This window comes from Cyberlindnera jadinii, assembly GCF_001661405.1.
Source record: "Cyberlindnera jadinii NRRL Y-1542 unplaced genomic scaffold CYBJAscaffold_13, whole genome shotgun sequence".
Classification (NCBI taxonomy): domain Eukaryota; kingdom Fungi; phylum Ascomycota; class Saccharomycetes; order Phaffomycetales; family Wickerhamomycetaceae; genus Williopsis; species Williopsis jadinii.
Window position 1 is genome coordinate 47,123 of NW_017963664.1, and position 21,472 is coordinate 68,594.

General features: G+C 45.3%; 11 protein-coding genes across 11 annotated transcripts; 6 read left to right on the forward strand and 5 right to left on the reverse strand.

The window, feature by feature from the left end:
• Positions 1-60: 60 nt before the first annotated feature.
• CYBJADRAFT_163836 (endonuclease/exonuclease/phosphatase family protein) lies at positions 61-906 on the forward strand (the record flags this gene model as incomplete). The annotated part of the gene is made up of 1 exon (XM_020213804.1): positions 61-906. The coding sequence occupies one exon, from the start codon at positions 61-63 to the stop codon at positions 904-906; it is 846 nt and encodes a 281-aa protein (XP_020068907.1).
• Positions 907-1,988: 1,082 nt separating this feature from the next.
• Positions 1,989-6,290, forward strand: CYBJADRAFT_168924 (uncharacterized protein). Its single transcript, XM_020215564.1, is given in 3 exon segments — positions 1,989-4,218; positions 4,231-5,106; positions 5,137-6,290. 3 exon segments carry the CDS (start codon positions 2,268-2,270, stop codon positions 6,039-6,041), a joined length of 3,732 nt encoding a protein of 1,243 aa, XP_020068908.1. The 5' UTR covers positions 1,989-2,267; the 3' UTR covers positions 6,042-6,290.
• A 532-nt stretch (positions 6,291-6,822) lies between these two features.
• FMP42 (Fmp42p) lies at positions 6,823-8,852 on the forward strand. Its single transcript, XM_020215565.1, has one exon. The coding sequence runs from the start codon at positions 6,904-6,906 to the stop codon at positions 8,431-8,433; it is 1,530 nt and encodes a 509-aa protein (XP_020068909.1). The 5' UTR covers positions 6,823-6,903; the 3' UTR covers positions 8,434-8,852.
• CYBJADRAFT_24682 (uncharacterized protein) lies at positions 8,476-9,884 on the reverse strand. Its single transcript, XM_020217602.1, has one exon. It carries the CDS (start codon positions 9,407-9,409, stop codon positions 8,519-8,521), a length of 891 nt encoding a protein of 296 aa, XP_020068910.1. The 5' UTR covers positions 9,410-9,884; the 3' UTR covers positions 8,476-8,518.
• Positions 9,637-10,335, reverse strand: CYBJADRAFT_112919 (alpha/beta fold hydrolase; the record flags this gene model as incomplete). Its single annotated transcript, XM_020212128.1, has 1 exon — positions 9,637-10,335. A coding segment is annotated over one exon (699 nt), but the record flags the coding sequence as incomplete, so codon positions are not given.
• A 285-nt stretch (positions 10,336-10,620) lies between these two features.
• Positions 10,621-11,087, forward strand: CYBJADRAFT_174529 (uncharacterized protein; the record flags this gene model as incomplete). The annotated part of the gene is made up of 2 exons (XM_020216589.1): positions 10,621-10,996; positions 11,062-11,087. The coding sequence occupies 2 exons, from the start codon at positions 10,621-10,623 to the stop codon at positions 11,085-11,087; spliced, it is 402 nt and encodes a 133-aa protein (XP_020068912.1).
• CYBJADRAFT_24680 (uncharacterized protein) lies at positions 10,882-11,853 on the reverse strand. Its single transcript, XM_020217601.1, has 2 exons — positions 11,723-11,853; positions 10,882-11,657 (listed from the first exon to the last, which is right to left on the reverse strand). Exons 1-2 carry the CDS (start codon positions 11,744-11,746, stop codon positions 11,130-11,132), a joined length of 552 nt encoding a protein of 183 aa, XP_020068913.1. The 5' UTR covers positions 11,747-11,853; the 3' UTR covers positions 10,882-11,129.
• A 280-nt stretch (positions 11,854-12,133) lies between these two features.
• ECT1 (ethanolamine-phosphate cytidylyltransferase) lies at positions 12,134-13,102 on the reverse strand (the record flags this gene model as incomplete). The annotated part of the gene is made up of 1 exon (XM_020212911.1): positions 12,134-13,102. One exon carries the CDS (start codon positions 13,100-13,102, stop codon positions 12,134-12,136), a length of 969 nt encoding a protein of 322 aa, XP_020068914.1.
• A 203-nt stretch (positions 13,103-13,305) lies between these two features.
• On the reverse strand, positions 13,306-16,066 carry CYBJADRAFT_194911 (small oligopeptide transporter). The gene has a single exon (XM_020217536.1). It carries the CDS (start codon positions 15,812-15,814, stop codon positions 13,385-13,387), a length of 2,430 nt encoding a protein of 809 aa, XP_020068915.1. The 5' UTR covers positions 15,815-16,066; the 3' UTR covers positions 13,306-13,384.
• Positions 16,067-16,581: 515 nt separating this feature from the next.
• On the forward strand, positions 16,582-17,325 carry CYBJADRAFT_168928 (uncharacterized protein). Its single transcript, XM_020215566.1, has 2 exons — positions 16,582-16,990; positions 17,045-17,325. Exons 1-2 carry the CDS (start codon positions 16,907-16,909, stop codon positions 17,162-17,164), a joined length of 204 nt encoding a protein of 67 aa, XP_020068916.1. The 5' UTR covers positions 16,582-16,906; the 3' UTR covers positions 17,165-17,325.
• A 3,177-nt stretch (positions 17,326-20,502) lies between these two features.
• PLP2 (Plp2p) lies at positions 20,503-21,258 on the forward strand (the record flags this gene model as incomplete). Its single annotated transcript, XM_020212936.1, has 1 exon — positions 20,503-21,258. The coding sequence occupies one exon, from the start codon at positions 20,503-20,505 to the stop codon at positions 21,256-21,258; it is 756 nt and encodes a 251-aa protein (XP_020068917.1).
• Positions 21,259-21,472: the final 214 nt, after the last annotated feature.

A 21,472-nucleotide genomic window follows, 5' to 3' on the forward strand; every position in this document is an offset into this window, starting at 1 on the left:
TCTGAACGCATCTTGGTGGCTGACGATACACGAACCGGAAGATACCAGAACCTGTACAAAATGCTTGCGCTCTCCTCTATCATCTTGATTGTTTTCACACTCTTGTTGAATATCACTAGGGCAGCTCCAATTGACCAAGGCGGACACCTTCAGGTGTATTCCAACAACATCAGATTTGCTACGACGACCCCCGGTGCTGCCGAAAAGCCTTGGTCTGATCGTAAGTACGATGTCGTTCAGAGTATCAAGTTCTTTGCCTCCAGGGGAAATACCGTGGTGGGCTTACAGGAGGTGCTGAAGAGCCAATTGGATGACATCCTGGAGTTACTGGGTGGTGACTGGGCGTACTATGGTGTTGGTCGTGATGGGGGTGAAAGCGGTGAATATTCCCCTGTCTTGTACGATACCACTCAGTTCACATTGCTTGATTCCAAGACCTTGTGGCTCAGTGAGACGCCAGACGTTCCTTCCAAGGGATGGGATGCAGCTCTACCAAGAATTGCAACGTTGACACAACTCAAGACTAAGAGTGGAGGCTACACTTTCAACTTTTACAACACGCATTTGGATCACTTGGGAGTCGTTGCACGTGAGAAGTCCATGGCCCTGATTGCCGGCCTCGAATGGCATGACGGTCCAATCCTCTTGTCTGGTGACTTTAACTCACCTCCAACAGAGGATGCGTACAAGGAGATTTCCAAGTACTACAGTGATACCCGTTTAGTCAGCAAGATCAAGTACGGTTTCACTGGCACATATACTGGCTTTCAAGATGAAGCTGATGTGATTATCGACTTCATATTCGTCAAGGGCCTGGACTCTGACTACTATGGAGTGCTTCCAAACGGCTTTGAAGAACTCAAGTTCAGTGACCACAGACCTGTCGTTGCTGGGTTCAAATTGTAGTAAGATGGTGCTATCGTATGACCAGAATCGAGCATCCAAAATGATAATCATGGACACTTTCTTTATCTCATGAATTTACGTCTCTTCATATGTCCATTTCACCACTGTAGTCAACGCCAATATTGGGTCCGTCCGATTCCGGTGTACAGGTGTTATGTGACATATCCTCGTTCCTCTAGAACTTGCGGGTATGATGATATCACACCCCATATGAAGCACAGTGGTAAGAGAGCACTGTTGCTGGTGTTTCACCTCTCCTTTGCGTGTAAGTGAATGGAACATAGAATACGTTATTTCTGGTGATTACAGAAATGGTGTGTCGGGGTCCTAGGAAAACAAGGTATTACACTTAACACCTTGAGTTCCTTTAGTACTGATCCTTAGTGTAATCCAATCACACGAGCTCATTTATATCACTTCCTCAGGGTCATTCCAATGTTCAAAAGAGTACTAACTACCCCCAGATAAGGTATAGTCCACACATCTCTCTATGCCACTCCTTGGGTGTCACATCTGTAAACCCATATTCCCGCTGAGTTACGGGTAATATGGACGTCAGTAAGGAATGGCACTACCATTCATGGCACAGTACATTGCACCCTAGTTTGACCAGCCCTGGGTAAAGCGCCATTCCCTGTGCTCAAAGAACTGTGCACCCTTCAGTCGGATCAACCATCCAGGTATAAAATGGCACGCCATCCGTGGCATACACCTCCAAACGTCACCAATCTTCGCACAGAGTATCTACATCACTGTATAACCCCAAAAGTGACCTGTTATTCCCCCATACCGCCCCTCAAAATGCGTCTGTTGTCATCGAACCCCATCACCATGCTCATCCACAGTGTACGGTACTCCACTAGAACTCCTCCGCCCGTTATCGTTCTGAGAGTTACGCTGTATCATATATTCCACGCGTAGTTCTCAGTCCGCTTCCTTTTGCGTGTACCTGGTAAAGCGGGAGCCCTAAAGTATCGTTACATCCGCACACCCATACTGAGTTCCCTGATAAAGTGGGAGTGCGGAATGTCGTGATCAGGGCTACGAAAATTTTCACAGTCACTTAGCAGTCACTCATCCCTTGTTTGTTTACCTTCTCAAAACATCACCACATCACGTCTGATAAGATCTGGGGTAAAGCCTATACACTGTCTCTATAACATCAAGGAATTGAAAGGGGGGACAGCACATCACGCCAACAGACTACGACTGGAACAAAGCTTGACGACTTCAGGGGAGTGACTGTTGCTGTCTGCTTTCCACAGGGGGCCACCCACCACAGCTAACACACAGTTTCCCAATAACAACAAACGCTATCAACAGGTAGGAAGCCATTGCGCGTTGGAAGTTGTTGTGCCAGCATGTCAAACGAAGAAACACACGAATTCACTGAAGATGACATCGCGTCTGTTGTTCAGCAGGCCATGGAAGGCCTAGTTGAGAGCCAACTTGGGCCTGATGATCAACAAGCCCAAAATCAAAACAATGATGTTGATGAGTTCGAACAAGAAATTCAGCGGCAATTGGAGGCACAATTGCAGGAGCATGGCACTGGTAACCATGGGAATGACCAAGTAGGTGTTGAAGTTCAATCCACGATTGATGCGGTGGGGGAGACGGTTGATTCAACTACTGCCATTGAAACGACGGTTCAATCTGCGACTCAGGAAGCCAGTAATGGTAGTAATAACATTAAAGAAGAAGATGATGATTTTGCCAAAGAAATTGAAAGACAGTTACAACAACAGATGGAAGAAGAGATGGCAAAGCATGCTATGGAACAGTCAGAACCTGTTGAAGATAATACCCGTGTGGATGCGCCAGCGATGGCTATCGACTATGAACAAGAGCTGACGCGTCAAATAATGGATGCGCTTGATGATAACGGTAACACATCCACAGACCAGCAGGACGTTGATCAAATCTTGCAGGCAATAAATGCTACTGATGCCGTCGTTGAGGAGTCTAAACAGTTTCATACTGACTCTACAGCCCAGTCTGTACAATTTAATGCCCCTCATTCGGCTCCACAGCTGAAAAAGAATATTCAAACTCAACAGGACCAAACAGTGACTCAGCCAGAAGAGGTCAACTATGAAGCACAACTTCATAAGCAAATCATGGATGCCTTCGCCGCTACTGAAGATAGTCAAAGTTCTCAAGTGAATGTTTCAGGTGCTCAGGAGAAGCAAGCTTCAAATCAAGATGGTTTGGGTGCAGATCTCGAACAAGAACTTCATAATCAAATATTGCAAGCTTTCAATGAATCAAAGACTGTTACTTCACAGAATTCGCAAGAAAATGGAGCCATTGAAGAGGACCCTTACAAAGACGCTTTGGCGGAGTTGGTACGGAATGTTGTTGAAACTCAAGTTGATGCGAGTGATAAAGCTCAGGAACAACAAGGAGTACATGTAACTTCTGTTGATGAGGAGGATATTGATATGAACCAGATCATGCAGAATGCTTTGGCATTGGCTGTTGAAGATCCAAACACCTTATTACAGAATCTTAACATTAGTGAGGACTTTGATTCAGCTTTCTTGGGTCAAATGCTTCAACAATCTGAAGAACAAACAAAAGGATCAAAGAATAAAACCACCAAAACTAAGGAAAAGAAATCACAAAAAGAGAAGAAGCCTAGACAGCCTCGTAAGGCTACAAAGAAGAAGAAGAATCAACCAGTGGTATCTCAAATCCCAAATTTTGTACCGAATCCACAATTCAGTATTACTGGTATTCCATTCCCGCAGAACCTACAGCACTTGCCACAGAGCTTACAAGTTCAATTTCAGCAACAAATTCAGCAGCAACAGCAGCAAATGTTGTTATTACAGCAGCAGCAACATCAGCAGCAGCAGCAGCTATTACTACAACAACAGAAACATCAGCAGCAGAAACATCTGTTGCAACCGAATCAACCTACATCGTCTAGTAAACAACCATCTCAGCAAGCTGTCTCAACATCTAACTCCATCGATGTATCCGGGAAATCCGCTGCTAATGTCCTAGTACCAGAGCCAAAGTTCCCAAAGCCGGCTCCTGCCAATTCAATTCTCGATTCTGTGAAAAAGGTACCACCATTAGTATTACTATCTAAAGACACCTCTATTGATTTGGCTAATTCTACAAAACAAAAGAAGACATCCTTATCAATTGCAGAGACATTGGCGTTGAGTCGTCAATCGATGTCAAGTGGAAAGTTTTCTTCTAAGTTGAATGCAAAATCGCAAGAAGAATCACAACAGAAGCTTGCGTCTGAACAAAGTCCTTCTCAGGAAGTATCTGGCTCTGTTTTGAGATCTCCGTCATCGCAAATTACAACGCAAGTTGGGTCGGCTCAACCTTCAACTAATAATCAATACGTTGCCCAGCTATCTCAGCCAGCCACTTATCCCCAAGTTTCCGGACACCAGGACCAAGAGGGACTGTATAGACAGGTGGGTTATGACTTTGAGAATTCAGACCAAGGCGACAAGCATACTCTTGAGTCTGCACTAACTTTGGCCAGTGAGATTTTGGCAAAAGATTCTCTTGATAGCGGATCATCTTCAAAGGCAAATTCCGGTGTTTCAAGTCCACAATTACCTGTTACGCCAGGTGCCCAGGGAACTCTTTTGTTGAACAACATTGGAAGTTTATTGCCAAACTTGCCATCTCATTTACAATCTTTGATTTCGTCTGCAATTTCACAAGCATTGGCTAACACAGCTCAACAACCGCAACGCAGGGAAAACACGAAGCCATTTAAGAAAAAGAGTCTTCCAGCGAAGGATGAGACACCTGAACAACAGAAAGAGAGAATCAGACTGGAAAATCGTGAGAGAAAGAAGAGATGGAGGGACGCCAATCGTTTGAAGAATCAAAATAATGATTTGAGAGCAAGATTAAAAAAGAGGGCCATTCATTTGTTTGGAGCTGAAGATTCACAGAAAAAACTAGATTGGATTGAAGCTGAGTTTGAGAAAAGAAAGAACAGACGTATCATCCGGAGTGCCAAGTTGGAAGACTTGACTGCGGCTATCAGTGATACCTTGAATAAGTTGGATATTCACAATGTAGATGAAGAGACTCTTTCTGGTGTTGTTAAACAGATCGTTTCCAATTCTCTGGGAAAACCAAAGTCTCGTACCAATGGCGAACAAAAACAGCAGCAGCAACAGCAGCAACAGCAGCAACAACAGCAGCAACAACAGCAGCAACAACAGCAGCAACAACAGCAGCAACAACAGCAGGAGCAGCAGCAGCAGCAACAACAACATCGTGATGACATTGATAGTCTTGACAATGCAGTCATTGAATCACTTGCGGGCTTTAACAAAACTTCGGAACTTGAAGATGCTAAGATTCTTGATCATGAGCTTTCTAAATTAATCTCTGCATCTAGTGGTGGGGAACTGCAAGAGTCACATCTTCAGACACTTGATGTCCATGACTTTGAGTCCCAAGTTGATGCCCAGTCCATGGTTGCTCAGAAGGAACAACAACTTGTTTCAGCTGTTTCTCAGAATACTCCAAAAGTTATTCCACAGAAAAGAACCAGTGATGTGTTGACTGGCTTTAACGTTAATAAAGCCAAACTGAAGTTAATTAGAATGCCCGGGTTTGACTCTAAAGATAGAAAGAAAGATGTGAAGGATAACGCCACTGTTGTTGATGATGAAGATGGTGACGATGGTAATGGTAATGATAAGTCAAATGATGGAGGTTCCCAAACAAAGTTGGTGGAATCCATGAAGACTTTGGCTGTTCCGGTTGCGAAGAGCATAACAGTGACACCAGCGACAACAACGACAAAGGAGGCATCATCGAAGCCATCCACTACCACGACAGTCCTACCATCTCGTCCTACACCAAAGGCTAAGGCACCATCACCGCCTAACAATCCACGTTCTACCATCAAGATACCAACTTTTAAGAAGGAGGCTCCTGCGTCTACACAAGCGAGTTCCAAACCTCCATCAGCGTCGTCCTCGCCATCTTCAACGAGTGTTTCCACTTCAGTGATAAAGAAGGAGAAGCTGTTGATGAGACCAAAGTTTGGCGGTGGGTTACGCAAGCCTTCTACTTTTACCAATGGTTTGCGTAAGCCTGGGCTCACTGCCGCTGCTGGTGACAAGAAAGTTGGTGCATGACTAGTGAAGCAGTCTTACAAAGGGCCAGTGCTTGTTTTTATACCAACATATCCAGTTGTACATTAGATGGGTATTTATAATGTGTTTATTTTTACAGGGGACAAGAAGGGTTTAATAGATTGAACAATGTAATATACTTTGAACATTGCAGTAGCCCTTGTGTAAGGATTTAGGGGTAAGAGTGCTGTTCTTCTCCCATTATCCCACTCCTACTATCTCAGCCCTATAATCCCGGCCCTATAATCCCACTCCTATATTGGTGATGGCAACTCACCTGGTACACAGACCCTGTGCAAATATACCAAGCCAGAGCTCGTGTCTTTTCAGCCACAGCAGTGTACCAATGTCAACATAGACATCAGGCTCATTGTTCAGGCAAACACACTACAAGGACAATACACACTGGAGCTGTGCTCTGACGTAACGTGTCGCTGTTGCATACGGTGAATCATTGCATCTTCTGATAAGAAACAAAATCACGGCTACCTCGAAAATCGTCAGCTCCACGGGCTATAAAGTAAAGAAGAGTATACAGTCCGATCACCACTGCCATACACAACGCTATACAGATCACTAACGGGAACCTCTCTTGATTCAAGCCTCCACCATGCTCGGACCAACTGGACCAATCCCGTAGTGTAACGCATTTCACATAGATTACGTAATTGGTCGCATGCAGAAGCTTTCGGTTTCGGAGATGTCCATGATTGAATTTTTTCCCCTTCGACAGATAAGAAAAAGCCGGAGAAAACGATGATGTAAATAAATAGGCAGCCATATATTGCAAAGCTTCATTCCTTCTTCCTCTCCTTCCGCTCAGACGCTATTCTGCTAATTCTCTCTCTTTGCACTGTGCTGAACAATGGCAGAGCATCCGTCCAACCGTACGAAGATCGTCCAGATCGTATGTGCCATTCTGTGGTGTCTCTTTGCTGCTGGCCCAGTGTTCGGGTTTGCTGCTCTGAAGCCTATCCTGATTGCTGAAGGGATCTACTCTGAGCTCTGCTCAGAGACTGCTGGTGCCTGTATCGCACAGGACCTGAAGCTGAATAAGATGTTTACCGTTGCCGCCGTGGTGACCAACGTTGCCGCCCTGTTAGTTGGTAACATTCTGGACCGTAAGGGCCCTCGTGTGTGTGGGCTCATTGGGAGTGTTTGCATCGCCCTCGGTGCGCTATGCCTGTCAGGGTTCTTTGGCTTCATCGGTGACCCTTACATCACCGGCTATGTGCTGATGGCCCTTGGTGGTCCATTCGTGTTCATCTCCAGCTTCCAGTTGGCAAACTCGTTTCCCCGTTATAGCGGTATGATATTGGCCTTGTTGACGGGTGCATTCGATACATCCTCTGCGGTGTTCCTGTGCTACAGACTCGTTTACCAGAACGTTGTGGAGATCGGCTTACACACTTTCTTCACTGTTTACCTCGTTGTGCCATTGTTCATCTTCCTGTGTCAGGTGTTTATTATGCCACATGAATCTTACAAGACATTGGGATCCGTGCAGAAGTTGGTGATTGAAGGCTTGGATGAAAATGGACAGCTCGTTGATGGTGACGATGGTAGTGGTATCATTCCAGATGTGGATGAGCGTACCTCGTTGCTTTCAGCAAATGCTGCCGAGATTGGTGGTACTTTGACTACGAGTCTGACTCCTGACGGCTCAAGACGTAAATCCGTCTATGAGGAGTACGTTGAACATGAGTTGACTCAAAAGTCCGGTAACATATTTGGTATTCTTGATGGTGAGCCTGTGAAAACCCAATTGAAGTCGCCATTCTTCATCTTGATGTGTCTCTTCACCACTGTGCAGATGATTAGAATCAACTACTTTGTTGCAACAGTTAGATCCCAAGAGGAGTACCTCGTTGGTCCAGAATCCGCACTGAGATTGAACGGAATCTTTGACATTGCTCTACCTATGGGTGGTGTTATTGCTATCCCATTCATCGGATTGATCTTGGACAACTTTCAAACAGTAACGGTGCTGAACATTCTTTTGTGTGTGTCTCTCTTCATCGGTGTCATGGGTATCGTAAAGAGCTTTGTACTCAACCTCCTCGGTATTCTCGTCTTGGTTGTGTATAGACCCTTCTACTACACATCAGTCTCTGATTACAGTGCAAAGGTGTTCGGTTTCACAACGTTTGGTCAAGTCTACGGCCTGTTGATGTGCATCAGTGGTATCTTCAACTACGCACAGTCTTACTTCGACCTGTACACAAAGAAGTATCAAAACAATAACCCAATCCCTGTGAATATCTTCCTTGTGAGCTTGACAGTGGTTTTCGGTCTCAGTCTGTTAACATACATCACCAAAGAGTCTAAGAACATTGATAGAAAGAAGTTAGAATCGGAGGCTGAAAGAGCACCAGTCCTTGAGCTGCCTCATTGATCTTGTACAGAGTCTGTTATACAAACCACACGTGGTGAAGTCACATAGTCATTAATCTCTAGTCATTACATCTATATAAAATAATCTAGTTCGATTGGTATTCCGAATGTATTTCATCCACAGGGTGTAGCTTCACAGAGTTGTACAAATCACCAATAAACAGCACGAGGTTGACGAACACCGGTGTTGGAAGAGCACGACTCAAGATCAAGAATACATTGGTTGGGATCTTCTCTCCAACATCAAATCTCCTTTCAGCTAGTGCATCAACTGTGGGCTTTAAGAACTGCTTAAGAAGGTCCACCTTAGGTAACTGCACCCGCTGGTTCTTCTTAAGCGATGAAGCACCAACAGAGCTCGTATAGTCACGCAAAGAGTTCAAATTCTCTTTGTACAGCGACAAGTGCTTCCAGATCTCCCTCCAAACAAGCGGCTTCAAAGACTTCAACTTGTTTATGGATTCCTTCGACACGGTGTACTTCTCATTAGCGCTGATGGCTTCGTACCACTTCGAATCCACAGCATCGCCCGTGTAGTACAAGGGGATATTCCACGACTTGACGTTTCTGCTAATGTGCAACCAGCTACGCTGGATATCGTCCTGTAACAACGGAGCATATGGCATCAATTGCTCATCTGATGAGCCTTCCCCTCGAACAATCTCAAACACACCCGCAATCGTGGAATTGACAGGGAACACCAACGACTGGTCGATCTGCGAATGGAGCCTCGTCAATCCAATCTTGAAACAAGCTGAGTTGAAGCACACAGACTTTGGTATCGCAAGCGACGACGACAACGACTCAGAGATGATCTTGCCTTTGTTACAGACCACAGTCTGTAACTCGTCCTTCCATGACTTCAATTCCACATAGAAGTTCTGCTGCTGAATGATTCGGATCCCAGTGTAGTCCTTAGGACACACGTGGACTGCTAAGCACAGTGAGACCATGGAGAGCACAAGCACGAGCTTCATCCCAGCGTGGTGTATTTTGGTTAACCCAGGTTCAAAGACAAGGCGGTTAGCTTTGTGGAATTCTCTCAGCTTCCAGAACAATTCCCTCTACACAGGTCACTTTTGTGTCATCTACTCAGCCTGGCCATTGATTTGAGTCAATCAGTGTATGAGACGTCCAGGAACTCTTCGATCATTGCCTTGATGTAGGCGTACTGCTCGACAAGCATCGCGCTATGGGTCGAGTCCACGGTGCCAAACACTGCACGCGGGAACAGCCTCTTGCACTCCTTGACGCCATCAGCGTCGATGAAGTGCGAGTGCTCGGCCTTTATGAACAGCGTAGGCACGTTGACGGGCTTGTCGTGGTGAGGGAAGTCGCCGAGCTGTGTTATTGTCTCGTCGTTCATCACCTCGAGAGGGATCCTTGAGACCAACCTGTTCTTGTGCTTCTTCACGTTGGCGAGGAGGTACAGCGACAAGTTCTTGTCGTTCGTCACCTTGTTCATCTCCTGGAGCAGCTTCTTCTGGAGCGCTCTATGGTCGACATGGGACCAGTCCTTGTGCAAGATGTCCACCAGAGCCGCGATGTAAGCCTTGAAATCGTCGCCAATGGGCTTGACCACAGGTGCGTTGTCGATACACACCATCCTTTCCACTTTGGAAGGGTGTGCTAGGGCGTAGTTCATTGCAACCTTTGCGCCCATGGAGTAGCTCACCAGCGTGACCTTGTCCAGTCGCTCATGGTTCAACAGCGTGCCGAGGTCGCTTGTCAACGAATGGTAGTCCATTGGGACACAATGAGGTGAGCTTCCGTGGTTTCTAGCGTCGTAGGTGTACGTGGTGACTCCCCATAACTTGGCAAACTTCTTCGACACGAGTGTGAAGTTCTTTCCAGAGCCCAAGAACCCGTGGAGAAACACGATTGGAGGCTTCGATGACTTGTTCACGATCTTGTGGAAAGCTGGCAGTATGGATTGCTTCACTGGGGGCATCATGGTTAGCTCGTGTTCGCTCGGATGTGTCTGGACGTCTATCAGTGGCACTGTCTATGAGGCTCTGAGTGTGCTTTCACCGGCAATCGTGTGTTCTCTGGCCCTGTTGTCGATGTTGGTGTTGGTGATGGCTCTCTCGGTATTATGTGATTTTTGCTTCCGGACTCATGAGAAACTTCTTCCTCTCTGTCATCAGCCTCTCCCCGTTCCCAGCACACAGAGCTACTCACCATTGCAATGCCACGACTGAGACGGTCTGTTCAGAAGATTGACGGCTTGCAAACTGGGCCCATCGATTCGGAAGAACAGGATGAGCTTGTGGACCTGTTGAAGCTCGAGAACTACCAAACCAATTGGCAATTCATCAACATCTTGACAGTCCTGTACCTGTTCCCGATACCTCTATTCATCCATCTCAGGTACTACAGGAGGCTACCTGTTGATAGCTTCCTCTCCATCGTGGTACAGATCTTCTCCGTCGTTGGTGTAAGGTACCTATCATTCTTCCCCACCGAGGGCGGTTTCGTACTGAAGCAGCTGACGAAGCATCTGGTCTTTGACACCTTCATGAACATCATCGCCGTTGTTGTTCTATGGAGACAATTGGACTTGAGTGTTCTCAAGTCGTTGTTATACAGCGTTCCCCTGGTGTCCAGCATAAGCTCTACATTGGCACAGTATTGGATTTTGCAGTTGAATGGTAGCATTGAAGGGTTGAATACACTGAAATATAAGTATAAATCTGCTTAGAGGTTCCAGCCTTGGGTATCAGACTCGCTGAAGCTGAAGAACTGGATTGGATAACCCTGCTGTCTCTTCTTCTTCTTCCTGTACTTTGAAGATTTGGAGAGCTGTTCCAACTCATCAGTCACGCTGATCGGCTGGAAATCGATGGTTCTCATCAGCTTCATCATCAGTTGCGACGAATTGGTTAAGCTGAAGCTGATATTCCCCATGTTGTCCATGTTGTTCTTGAACATTTCACGTGCTTTAATATTGAATACGAAGGGGATCTGATGCTCCCAATGGCAGAGCAACATCGAATAATGGCAGTAGTTCAGCTCCCTCATGAGTTCTTTCGGTGCAAGATTCGAAGTGTAATACTTCACTTCGACAATTATACTATCCAGGATGTCAATGGCATCTCGTTCCACGACGTTGGAGTTGAACTTGGCAATGACGGAGTCAGTGATAATCTCATCCTTCAGTTGGACATGGAACGTATCCAAATCTGAGTAGTTAGCCTCTAGCTGGTGCTTCAGAGACTTCCAGACCTGTGTAAATAGCTGCTTAGTTAATATTGACGACCCTGCTTCCATATCTAGTGGAGCATACATACTTCTGCCTTTTCATAGCACTGCATCAACGTGTCAGTGAGCACGTCTTGGGAGTTCAAAAACGCGTCATTGATGAAGATTCTATACGCTATCTATTCACTTCATTAGTTTACTGCCATCTTGCCATGGATCTAGTACGGGTTAAGTGTGTGTGGTGTTGAATTACTTTAAACCTGTGAGATAGCACCAACGGTTGCAGAGAGGTCTTTGATGTGTCCTTGGTGACGATTTCAAAGCGACAACTCATCAGATTGCCGGTGCACTTGAACTCAAGGTACAGCTCAGAAGAGCAGTATGACCGCATTGCACCTCTTCTTGTGGGTTGGGGTTTACATGAAGCATTCTAAGATGTGAGAGAGTGTGTTTTTTTGGCGTGAGTACGATCTATGATCTATAAATGGGTAGTGGCACTTTTATGTATGGTGTCTCTCAAGCTTACTCTCGTGTTCACTCTTCACACCCTTCTTCTTTTGTCTTTCGACGTAGAGATCGTAGTGGTCCTGTATTCTCTTCTGAATGCCACCTCTGTTGAGATAGCTGTAATCGTTCTCGTATTCATCAACAGCTCTTGAAGGGAGCTCAGCTGGCACGAAGTCCCGGCTTTCAACGCCGATTATAACACCATCCACGTACTTACACTGCAATACACATAGCGTTCTCTGGAGGAGGTCCATTGCGGTATGCTCGACTCCATCCTTATAGATTCCAACAAGAACTTCGTGTCCCTCATCTTTCAGCTGCTTGAGCACGGCAATGTGGAATGGATTGAACAGGTCAAAGCTCCCATGGAGATAGATGGTATACTCTCTATCTCCAACCTTCTGCAGTGGGTCAGATAAGTCTCCAGTGTAGATATCAGTATGAGGGTTGTAGCCAGAAGGATCCGTGCCGAATCTCTTGATCAGGCTTTCGTTCTCGCGTACCATGGCCTTGGGGTCTTTGTAATAATGGCCAACATCTGTAGGGTTCAGCAGCCTGTTGATGAGGTCAGTTGTACTAACACCCTCAGTCCTCTTCACCAGCTTCAACCTCCCCTGCTCCCTCACGATACCGTAGCAGTCGTTTCCATCAGCGTCTGTGGTGATATCATCTCCGTGCACAACGTACTTACAGCCATATCTATCCATCCACTCGGGCTGTGTCACATATGGTGCATTCTCAACAACCTGTGTAGCCCACTTGTTAGCAGCAATCTCCGCTGATCTCTCAGCCAGGTTCATCACCGTCGGGCCCTTGTTCTGCAATATGTCCTCGTCGGAATGGACACCAATGACCAGCTCGTCCCCTACAGAACGCGCTTGTAATATGGCATTGGCGTGTCCATGATGGAAGAAGTCAAAGCATCCGTCGATCCAGATCCTGTTCTCGTTCAGTTCAACCATTGGCCCTGTTCTTTCCATCGTAAATCAGCTGATAAAGAGTAAACAACAAGCTGAGTTGAGAGCCTCGGGCCATGTGTCCAGGTAAAGGGATGAAAATATCCGAAACGGGAAATCTTCCTATTTCGGTTAAAACAAAACTACATCAAACAGCACATATTAAAGAAATTAGATAGTACTATCAAGCATAGCTCAATACTCATATACACGGACAGCTTTAGATGTTACAAGCACCTCGGTCAAGCTGATCAAAGTGTCGAGATAACAAGGCACAAAGCTGGGGATTCATGGTCTCGGATAGTGGCCTCTTTCAGGTCCAAAATATCCTCTGTCAGTCAACGAGATGTCATGAAGGGTCTGCTGGCCTTCACCACCTTCAACACCCTTGTACATCACGGTATTTCCCCACCAGTCAACATCCTTGCTGTGATACTGGACAGCAAAGAATATGACAATGGCAGAAAAGGCGACACCGGCGTTCAAAGCAGCAGACAGCACGTAGTTGTACTTCTCAAACCATGCAATGTAACGCTTTCTGATGTAGTTCATAAAGATGAAGCTCGCATACAACGTTGGGGTGATGAAGCCCAAGTTGTATGGAGCATAGATGTTGAGAATACCGTTGATGAACAAGGTTGGCTCCAGCTTGCCAGCGTACTTGTACCAGGAGTATTTGGAGCCCCAGTGCTTCATTGCGATGAATATCAGCGCAATGCCAAACCCGATTAAGAAGGCATATTGCATAGTTGGATACAACCCAGAGAAGACGATCTTTGGACCAATGGTACCCCAAAACACAGCAGCAGAGAAGAATGTTCTCTCAGAAGGACAGGTGAACTTTGCACTCTGGCCCTTCTCGCAGAAGTGATCAATATTACTCAAAGACCAGTTAACAACACCTAGGAAGACAAACGCCTGTATGATGGTTCCAATGATCTGAGCTCTAAAGACAGCGAGAGGTGGGATTCTAGCGTAGTGGCCAACTTTCATGGAGGAGGCAAAGGAGTCTGCCTGGCCGTCAATGTTGTAGCCAAGTGCCTTCAACGTCATAAGAGCAACACCGTTACCTTGTAAAGCATAACCAACAATCAACTCAACAAGCACGTTAAGACCCAGCTGAACACCAGTTGTTGCCAACAGCACAGAGAATGGGATCAGAAACACGAAGTTGATGGCTATGACGAAGAAGATACCCCAGACAGGAGTCTTTGTCTCGTCATAGACCTTAACTGTCATGATGGCAAAGATGAAGGAGACGATCAAGATGAGGACGTAGTACCAATCTGGAACTTCCTTATACTTTCTCATCATTCTAGAATTAGGGTCGTGGAACTTGGCAAAGGCCTTTGGATTGGTGTATATGAAACTCTTCAATGACCAGTTTTTGAAAGTTTCTATGATATCTTCACTCATCATCTTGTAGGCATTCATGATCGTTGACCATTCCTTGTACGAGTTGTAGAAGAATGATAGTGGGTAGACAGCAAAGAAGGCACTATAAATCAAAATGTTGGCAGCTGAGTAGAAAGGAGGAGAGTACGACTGGTACTTCTCCATGTCGAAGAGACCATTGGTCAAGACTTTGGAGACGTTGTACGGCTCACCAGTGTTTGAGAAGAGCGCATTACTGTTGATTGGCAAATATCCAGACCAACGGTAGTTGGAGTAGAAGATACCCAAAATGATGAACAAGCCGACAAAGGCACCCAAGTACAGGTTCCAGATCGTAAGCCATGGAACTGCAAGAGGGTCAGCAACGAAGGCAATGATGTTCCAGTCGAATGTGGTCCATGGATTCAACCCCAGCCCACTAACGGTACCAGTAACCATGGCAAGGTCAAAGTTACTTGGTTTGATCCAAGTGGTCCAGTTGAAAGTACTCAGAGCTTGGAAAAGATAATTTGGTAGCCAGAAGTAGATAAACATAGCTGCAAAGGTAATCCAGAAGAATTTATAACGTGTAATGCTCCATCCATTAATCACTTCATTTCTCTCAGGTCTCAGAAGAGCCCTGTTAAGCGCAATAGCTGGCAACTGTGTTGGCCAGACAGCTCTTTCAGGATAAATACAGAACTTTCTCAATATACCTGCAAACGACAGACCAAGACACTGAGTTGAAATGGTCAGAAGTAGTTGGTAGCCGAAATCGGCCCATTCGTTGAAGAAGAACTTCTTCTGGGTCACAATGTTGTAGGACACGTACACGGAAGTACCAGACACACCAGACAAGATTGTACCAAACATCTGTTCTTTGAAACTGTAGCGACCAGGGTTCAAGGGAATCTTCTTACCTCCAAACCATGGAACGTCAACTTTTGGAACAAAGTATTCCCAGGCCTTACCAGATGGGTACATCAGAATTGATATAACAGAAGATGATAGTCTAATGGACGGTTGTCTGTGTGAAAAGAACTCGTTGACACCAGAAGCAACCACTAACCAAATGATAGAGATGGTGTAAGATCTGATGGTCTCGCAAGGCTCATCATCATCATCCAAGATATCTGTGACGGCCCGAACCTCTGGATAAATAGAGTGGTAGAAGAACAAGGTGGCCGTCAGCTTGGTCTTGAAGTTGATAAATGGATCGTTAATATCCAAGGTACCTTCATCAATACCCTTGATAAAACTCCATTCTTCGCTTGGAAAGTTCACATCATCATCATGGTCAGCGATGGTCTTCCGGAAGATATCAACGGCACGCTCGTCAGACATGTTGATAACCTTGTCGATGACGTACTTGAGTTCGTCGTTCAAATCATCCGTATTGGTGGTTGAATGACCATGGCCTGTCTTCTCCAAGAGCAGGTCAACGGCCTCTGGCGTCAGGCCAAGGTAGTACTCACGAACCTTTTCCTCGTCCCAGATCCTCTTCCCAAAATTCGGGTCGTACTCTCCATTCTCGTCTGTCGACTTGAACGTAGAAGTTATTTCATCTGTATTGGATGACAGTTCGCCGATCTCTGTGTGATCAGCCTGGATGTGCTCTTTATCAGCGATAATGACACCGTCTGAAAGACCAGCTTCTTCCTTTTCCATCTCTGAGAGCTAAAAAGAGACCCACGCTTACACTTCCTCCAGTCTGTCTCCTCCAGTCTCTTCAAATGATTCTTGTGTGTTGACTTTATACCTGTCCCCACTGAAGCTTCAACGCAAGAAATATCACATACATACACAGTTCTAATCTGTGGCTATCTCCACAGATGATAATGGCTTTATCTCTGAATTTACAACGACATGTTAGAAATATCTGCTCCAGATGTGTGCATGTGTGTGGTTCCCACTGCTCACCACTACGATACTGAGCCTGAACTGACAATTTTGATATCATCTCTGCATCCGTATGTACGTTCATGCTCTGGGAACAGGGTTTGGATGACAGGCTTGACGGCTACACTTGGCAAGGCCGCTTAAAACCATGGTGTTTCGGGAATGGGCCCAGATGAGCTTATCAAATGGTTATCACTGTATACTACAAGCAGGTAGAAGGCCTGGATACGTTTAATTTTGGGTTAGCGTTGCTGGTTCCGCTTCTAATTGGCGTCTTTCATGCCGTGAGGTCATAGAGCTGAGTGCTGAAATGACTAACCATGGCTGGGTCTAAGATGTGAACCCTCGCTGCGTTCCCGAGGTCTCAGGCAAGGTTTTCAGGTAATGGAATGATCGCATCGATATGACAATTTGTCTCTCACTATCTCGTGATAAGTCGTGATAGATATCTGGTGCCGTCCGATCTCGTCCTTCTCCATTGATGTGCAATCTTGAATTTTGAAAGCGACGGATGGAAGCCATTGGCTAGGAGTATGTATGTCGGCCGAGCGTCCTAAAGTGGGAATACTGGACGATATGAGTATTAGCTGTATGGCTCCAGCTGGTTCGTCTGTAGCTTGTGTGCTCATAATATAGTTGGTATTTTTTGTGCTGGCTCACATATATGTGCTGGAGAAAGGCCTTGCTGGGGATGTGCTTTCTCATGGGTACCGTACGACTCATGTGTGTGCCACTGAAGCTCGTAGCCTTCAGAAACCAAGAATGCTGGTATCAACAATGCTGCTCCTCAATTGAGATCATGATAGACTTACGCACTGGCCTTTAGTTGCCCGTATCGAATGCTAATAAGGTGTTTGAGATTGGCAGACATACAGCTGTGAAATGTGTTGCACATCAAGGACTAACAGCATACATATTGGAGCTACCACTGTACACTTGGCAAACAGTTAATCAGCATTGTAGCGGTGGCTATCATCAATTCTCCACACCTGAATGAGGCCACATGTGCCTGTCTGCAATCAACTTGTCTTCAGTGAACGGCATGTTCATGAAACTCACAATTTCATATTGGGGGTAAATAATGTCTAAGGGAAACAAATCCATGATCTGCGAGTACGTGATAACCATTGGATGTATGTAAGTTAGTTCATAGTCGATCCTTGAGTTCTGCCCCAGCATCCGTGTAGTTAAACGGCAACATATTTTGAATTGGATATACACAGTTACGTTGTATACGAATAGTGGCTGTGGGTTGTGAATAGCGATGTGTTTACTTCAATATTTCATGAATTTCAGCATCACAGTTGATAAGTGCTAGGGGGAGCTCCAAGAGCAAAATCATGGTTGGTAAATTGCCCCATAATGTGTAGTGGCGTGTCAATGAACAGCCCTGAACTGTCATAAACTGTGCGTGGATATTAGACACTGAGATTTGATTGGTGTTCTGGGGTTAACATGAAAATAAGAGGAGAAAGTTGATGATCAGAATTCTTTTCAACCTGAAGAAGAAAACACTGGGTTTGTCAAACTACACCGCAAAAGTCGTTGAAAGTACTCAATTGAGACGTGGTTCACCCTGTAGATCTGGAATTGTGATTTGCTGATAATAGCTTGCACACAATTGCAAATCTTTTACGAACTCACACTATCACCAGGACCTGTGCACAGCTATATCGACCAGGGTGTACCCTGCACGTGAGAATTTTGCAAGATTTGCTGAAACCGGTAACTAAACGCAAGAAGGCATCGATTAACGGTTATCGTTGCTTTTCAGCAGCAGCTATCGAAGGTAGCTGCAATATACCTGGTACTTCGATGCTATCGAAGGTAGCTGTTTGATATCAATGATATGACAATTGGATGCGGGTAGGTTGCGCTAAGAGTTTCCGAATAGTTGAGATACAGATGGTGTTGCGATGCCAACATGTCATGAACCTGAAACTGTAACCGATGAACTATCATCACTTTATCTAGAATGGCTAGTAAGCGTGTTGTAAATGGTGTGTGTTAGAGCACAAGACAAAACGGCTATCTAATACCAATCGTGTCTCGGCAATCTGCTGTATGCAACATCCATTTCCAATACCTTGGACCAGATCTGTCGACAAAGTGCAGCTTTGGCTCTCCACTTTGTCTCAACTTTGTAAGAGGTATTCATCAGCCCACTCGCTTCTCGAAATACACACCTACTGTCACCTTCCATGCTATAGAATGGAAAAAAAACTGTTCTAAAAGCTATCGTTATCCTACTGTGAGTAAAATGTCTGCTGACGCAAGTAGCAGGACGAACGTTCGACACCAGAGACAAGAGACTTTCAGAGAGTCCCGTTATAGTAGCAGTCCTATCTGTAAGAGCTTGCCACATATCGATCACACTTTAGTCTCCTTGCCGTGTAGTGTCTTGTTCCAACCTCCATGTCGTTGTTTCCAAACAGCTCCTGGAGGAAAGCATATATATGTACTGGGCACGGTCGACGATGTATACCAAGACATTATAAACCACAACTAAATATAGACGGGGTTGTATCCCACCAGTGTACTCAAGAATAGACAAAAAAGGCACTGAAAGGCTGATGAGTAGTTGTATTTGGTGGTGATGTCTGGTGAATGAATCATAGCAGAGAGTTGTGCCATTTGGGCTCACACATCCTCCACCCGACGTAATAGTGCGCCATGGCGACTGCAACCTCCAACCCAAAAATTCTAACAACGTGGTGGAGAATAATCAGGACATCAAGAACCATCAAGAACAACCATTTATAGGTGTGTACAATTGAGTACTCTCCGAAACGTCAGAGCCTATGAGAGCTGGAAGGTGGGCTTGGATTTGTACGCGACTACGTATGAGTTCGCATTGTAGTCCAATGCTAAACCATTCTGGTTCCGTGTTTCGTAACCATTATATCTGTGCTTTAAAGGCCAGCCTCACCTCACGCCTCGTAAATGGGAACTTATTGCATCCGTAACGCATTGTAGGCTACGCTCTCTACGTGGGGCACTCAAGCAACAGGAGAAGAGGTTCTTGAGTCAAAGACTGTGTGTTATGCTGCTGTATATGCGTTTACCTCAATTGAATTGTGGTGGGCCTGAGGTTGACTCATTTTTCACACTGCCCTGCCATCAACGGCTGGATAGGATGTATTACGGGCCTGGTTGAGTTGCTCAACGTTCCCACATTGCTCAGCCTTCTCCTGAGAAGTTGGTCTGAAAGCCGTTTTCACGAGGTTTAACGCATGTGTGTCAGCTTCTACAGGTGTCCTAAACCCAAACCAGCGTTTGCCATGAGTAAATAACTTCGTACTCAGATAACTTTATATATAAATTGGCACCTTTTCCAGAAAGCCCACAGCAATCTAACAACATACCTATATAGGTATAAATATCATTGCTACAGGTTGACAAACACAACTATACAATCGGCACTCAAGCTATCATCAACCATCGAACATCAAAGAACAACAAAGAACAACAGCATGTCATTTCAGATGAAACTGTTCTCCCTGCTGAAAGTCCCCTGTGTGGAGGACATGGATATCGAAATGAAAGACCATGACGACTCCAGCTCAGGGGTTGAACTGCTAAGCCAGCAACCGACCAGCGTAAATACCAGCGAAAACAGCTTGTCACAGCATACCACAAGAAGCAGCAACTATAGTCGAACTGCAAATTCGACCTATAGTGGAGCCTCACAGATGCGGACAAAGCACTTGAAAGTGGTGACTCGTCAAGACCTTGTAGCTGGACTCATCTAAGACTGGCACCCAATCGACTATACAAACCTTGCATTTCTGGCCAATACATATATAGCATAGACTTCAATACATTAGCACACACATAGCATATACTTCAGTACATTAGACCATACTCACAAATGTTGTAGATCTCTCAACTATGGGCAATTTGTAGCATATCAATGGTGTCGTGTAGCTCATCCTCGGTTTATTGTGTATGCGGCGTGTTCTATATTTGGGTATTGTGTTTCCCCTACCAGTTTCTCCTTCGCGAACATGTTTTGTAAAGCCGTCGGAGGGCGATGGGCACTCGAAGAAGACATCAGCACTGCTTTAACTAAGAGAAAGACATATTCTTCAACAGAGGAAGGGCAGGGCAAGATGAACCCAATGATGAATCCAATGATGAACCAGAAGGTTGAAATGCAGGTTGATCCGGATGAGGATACAGAGTGGAACGATATTCTCAGAAAACATGGGGTCATCCCTGAGAGACCCCCATCTCCAACGGAACAACTGGAGGAGGCATTACAAGATGCGGTTGTCAAGCAGTGGGATAATAGACTGGAAGGAAAGGACCTTGATGAGCTTGAAGCCTTGGAAGATGAAGAGGATGAGGACTTCCTGGAGGAGTACAAGCAGAAAAGATTGAAAGAGCTGAGTGATCTGTCCAAGGCATCCCAGTATGGAAGAGTTTATCCGGTGACAAAGCCTGAGTACAAGACAGAAATCACCGATGCCTCCAATGACACCTTTGTCCTTGTACATTTGTCACTACAGTCATCTCTTCAGTCGAGGTTGCTGAGCTCGTTGTGGTCCTCGTTGGCTGCAAAGTTCCCGGAGTTGAAATTTGTCGATATTCCAGGCTCCAGAGCTATCGAAAACTACCCAGACGCCAATTGTCCAACGATATTAATCTATAGAAATGGTGATGTTGTGAAGCAACTCATCACTCTGACACAATTAGGTGGAAATGCCACAAACTTGAAGGATTTAGAGAAGGTTTTGGTGGACATTGGCTCCGTCAAGGATTCCGATAAGAGACTGATTATCAACTCTGAAGACGAAGACCTCCAAGAAACGCATAGACTGAGATTCATGAAGAAATCACTCAGATCAAACAATGACGATGACGACGACGATGACTTCTTTGATTAATTACCCAGATCAAGTATTTTCAAATGAAATATACGATTAAAACAAATATACAATAAAACCAAGAAATAGAAATAAAAACCCATAATGAGGAAAGAAAAAAGCATTCAAGACGCTAGCAAAGCAAGCTATTCAATCAAAAAGACCCAATTACGGGGGGTATAGTTTAATCCAGTATGGATTCAAAAGCCAAAGGGATATATAATCACAGAAATTG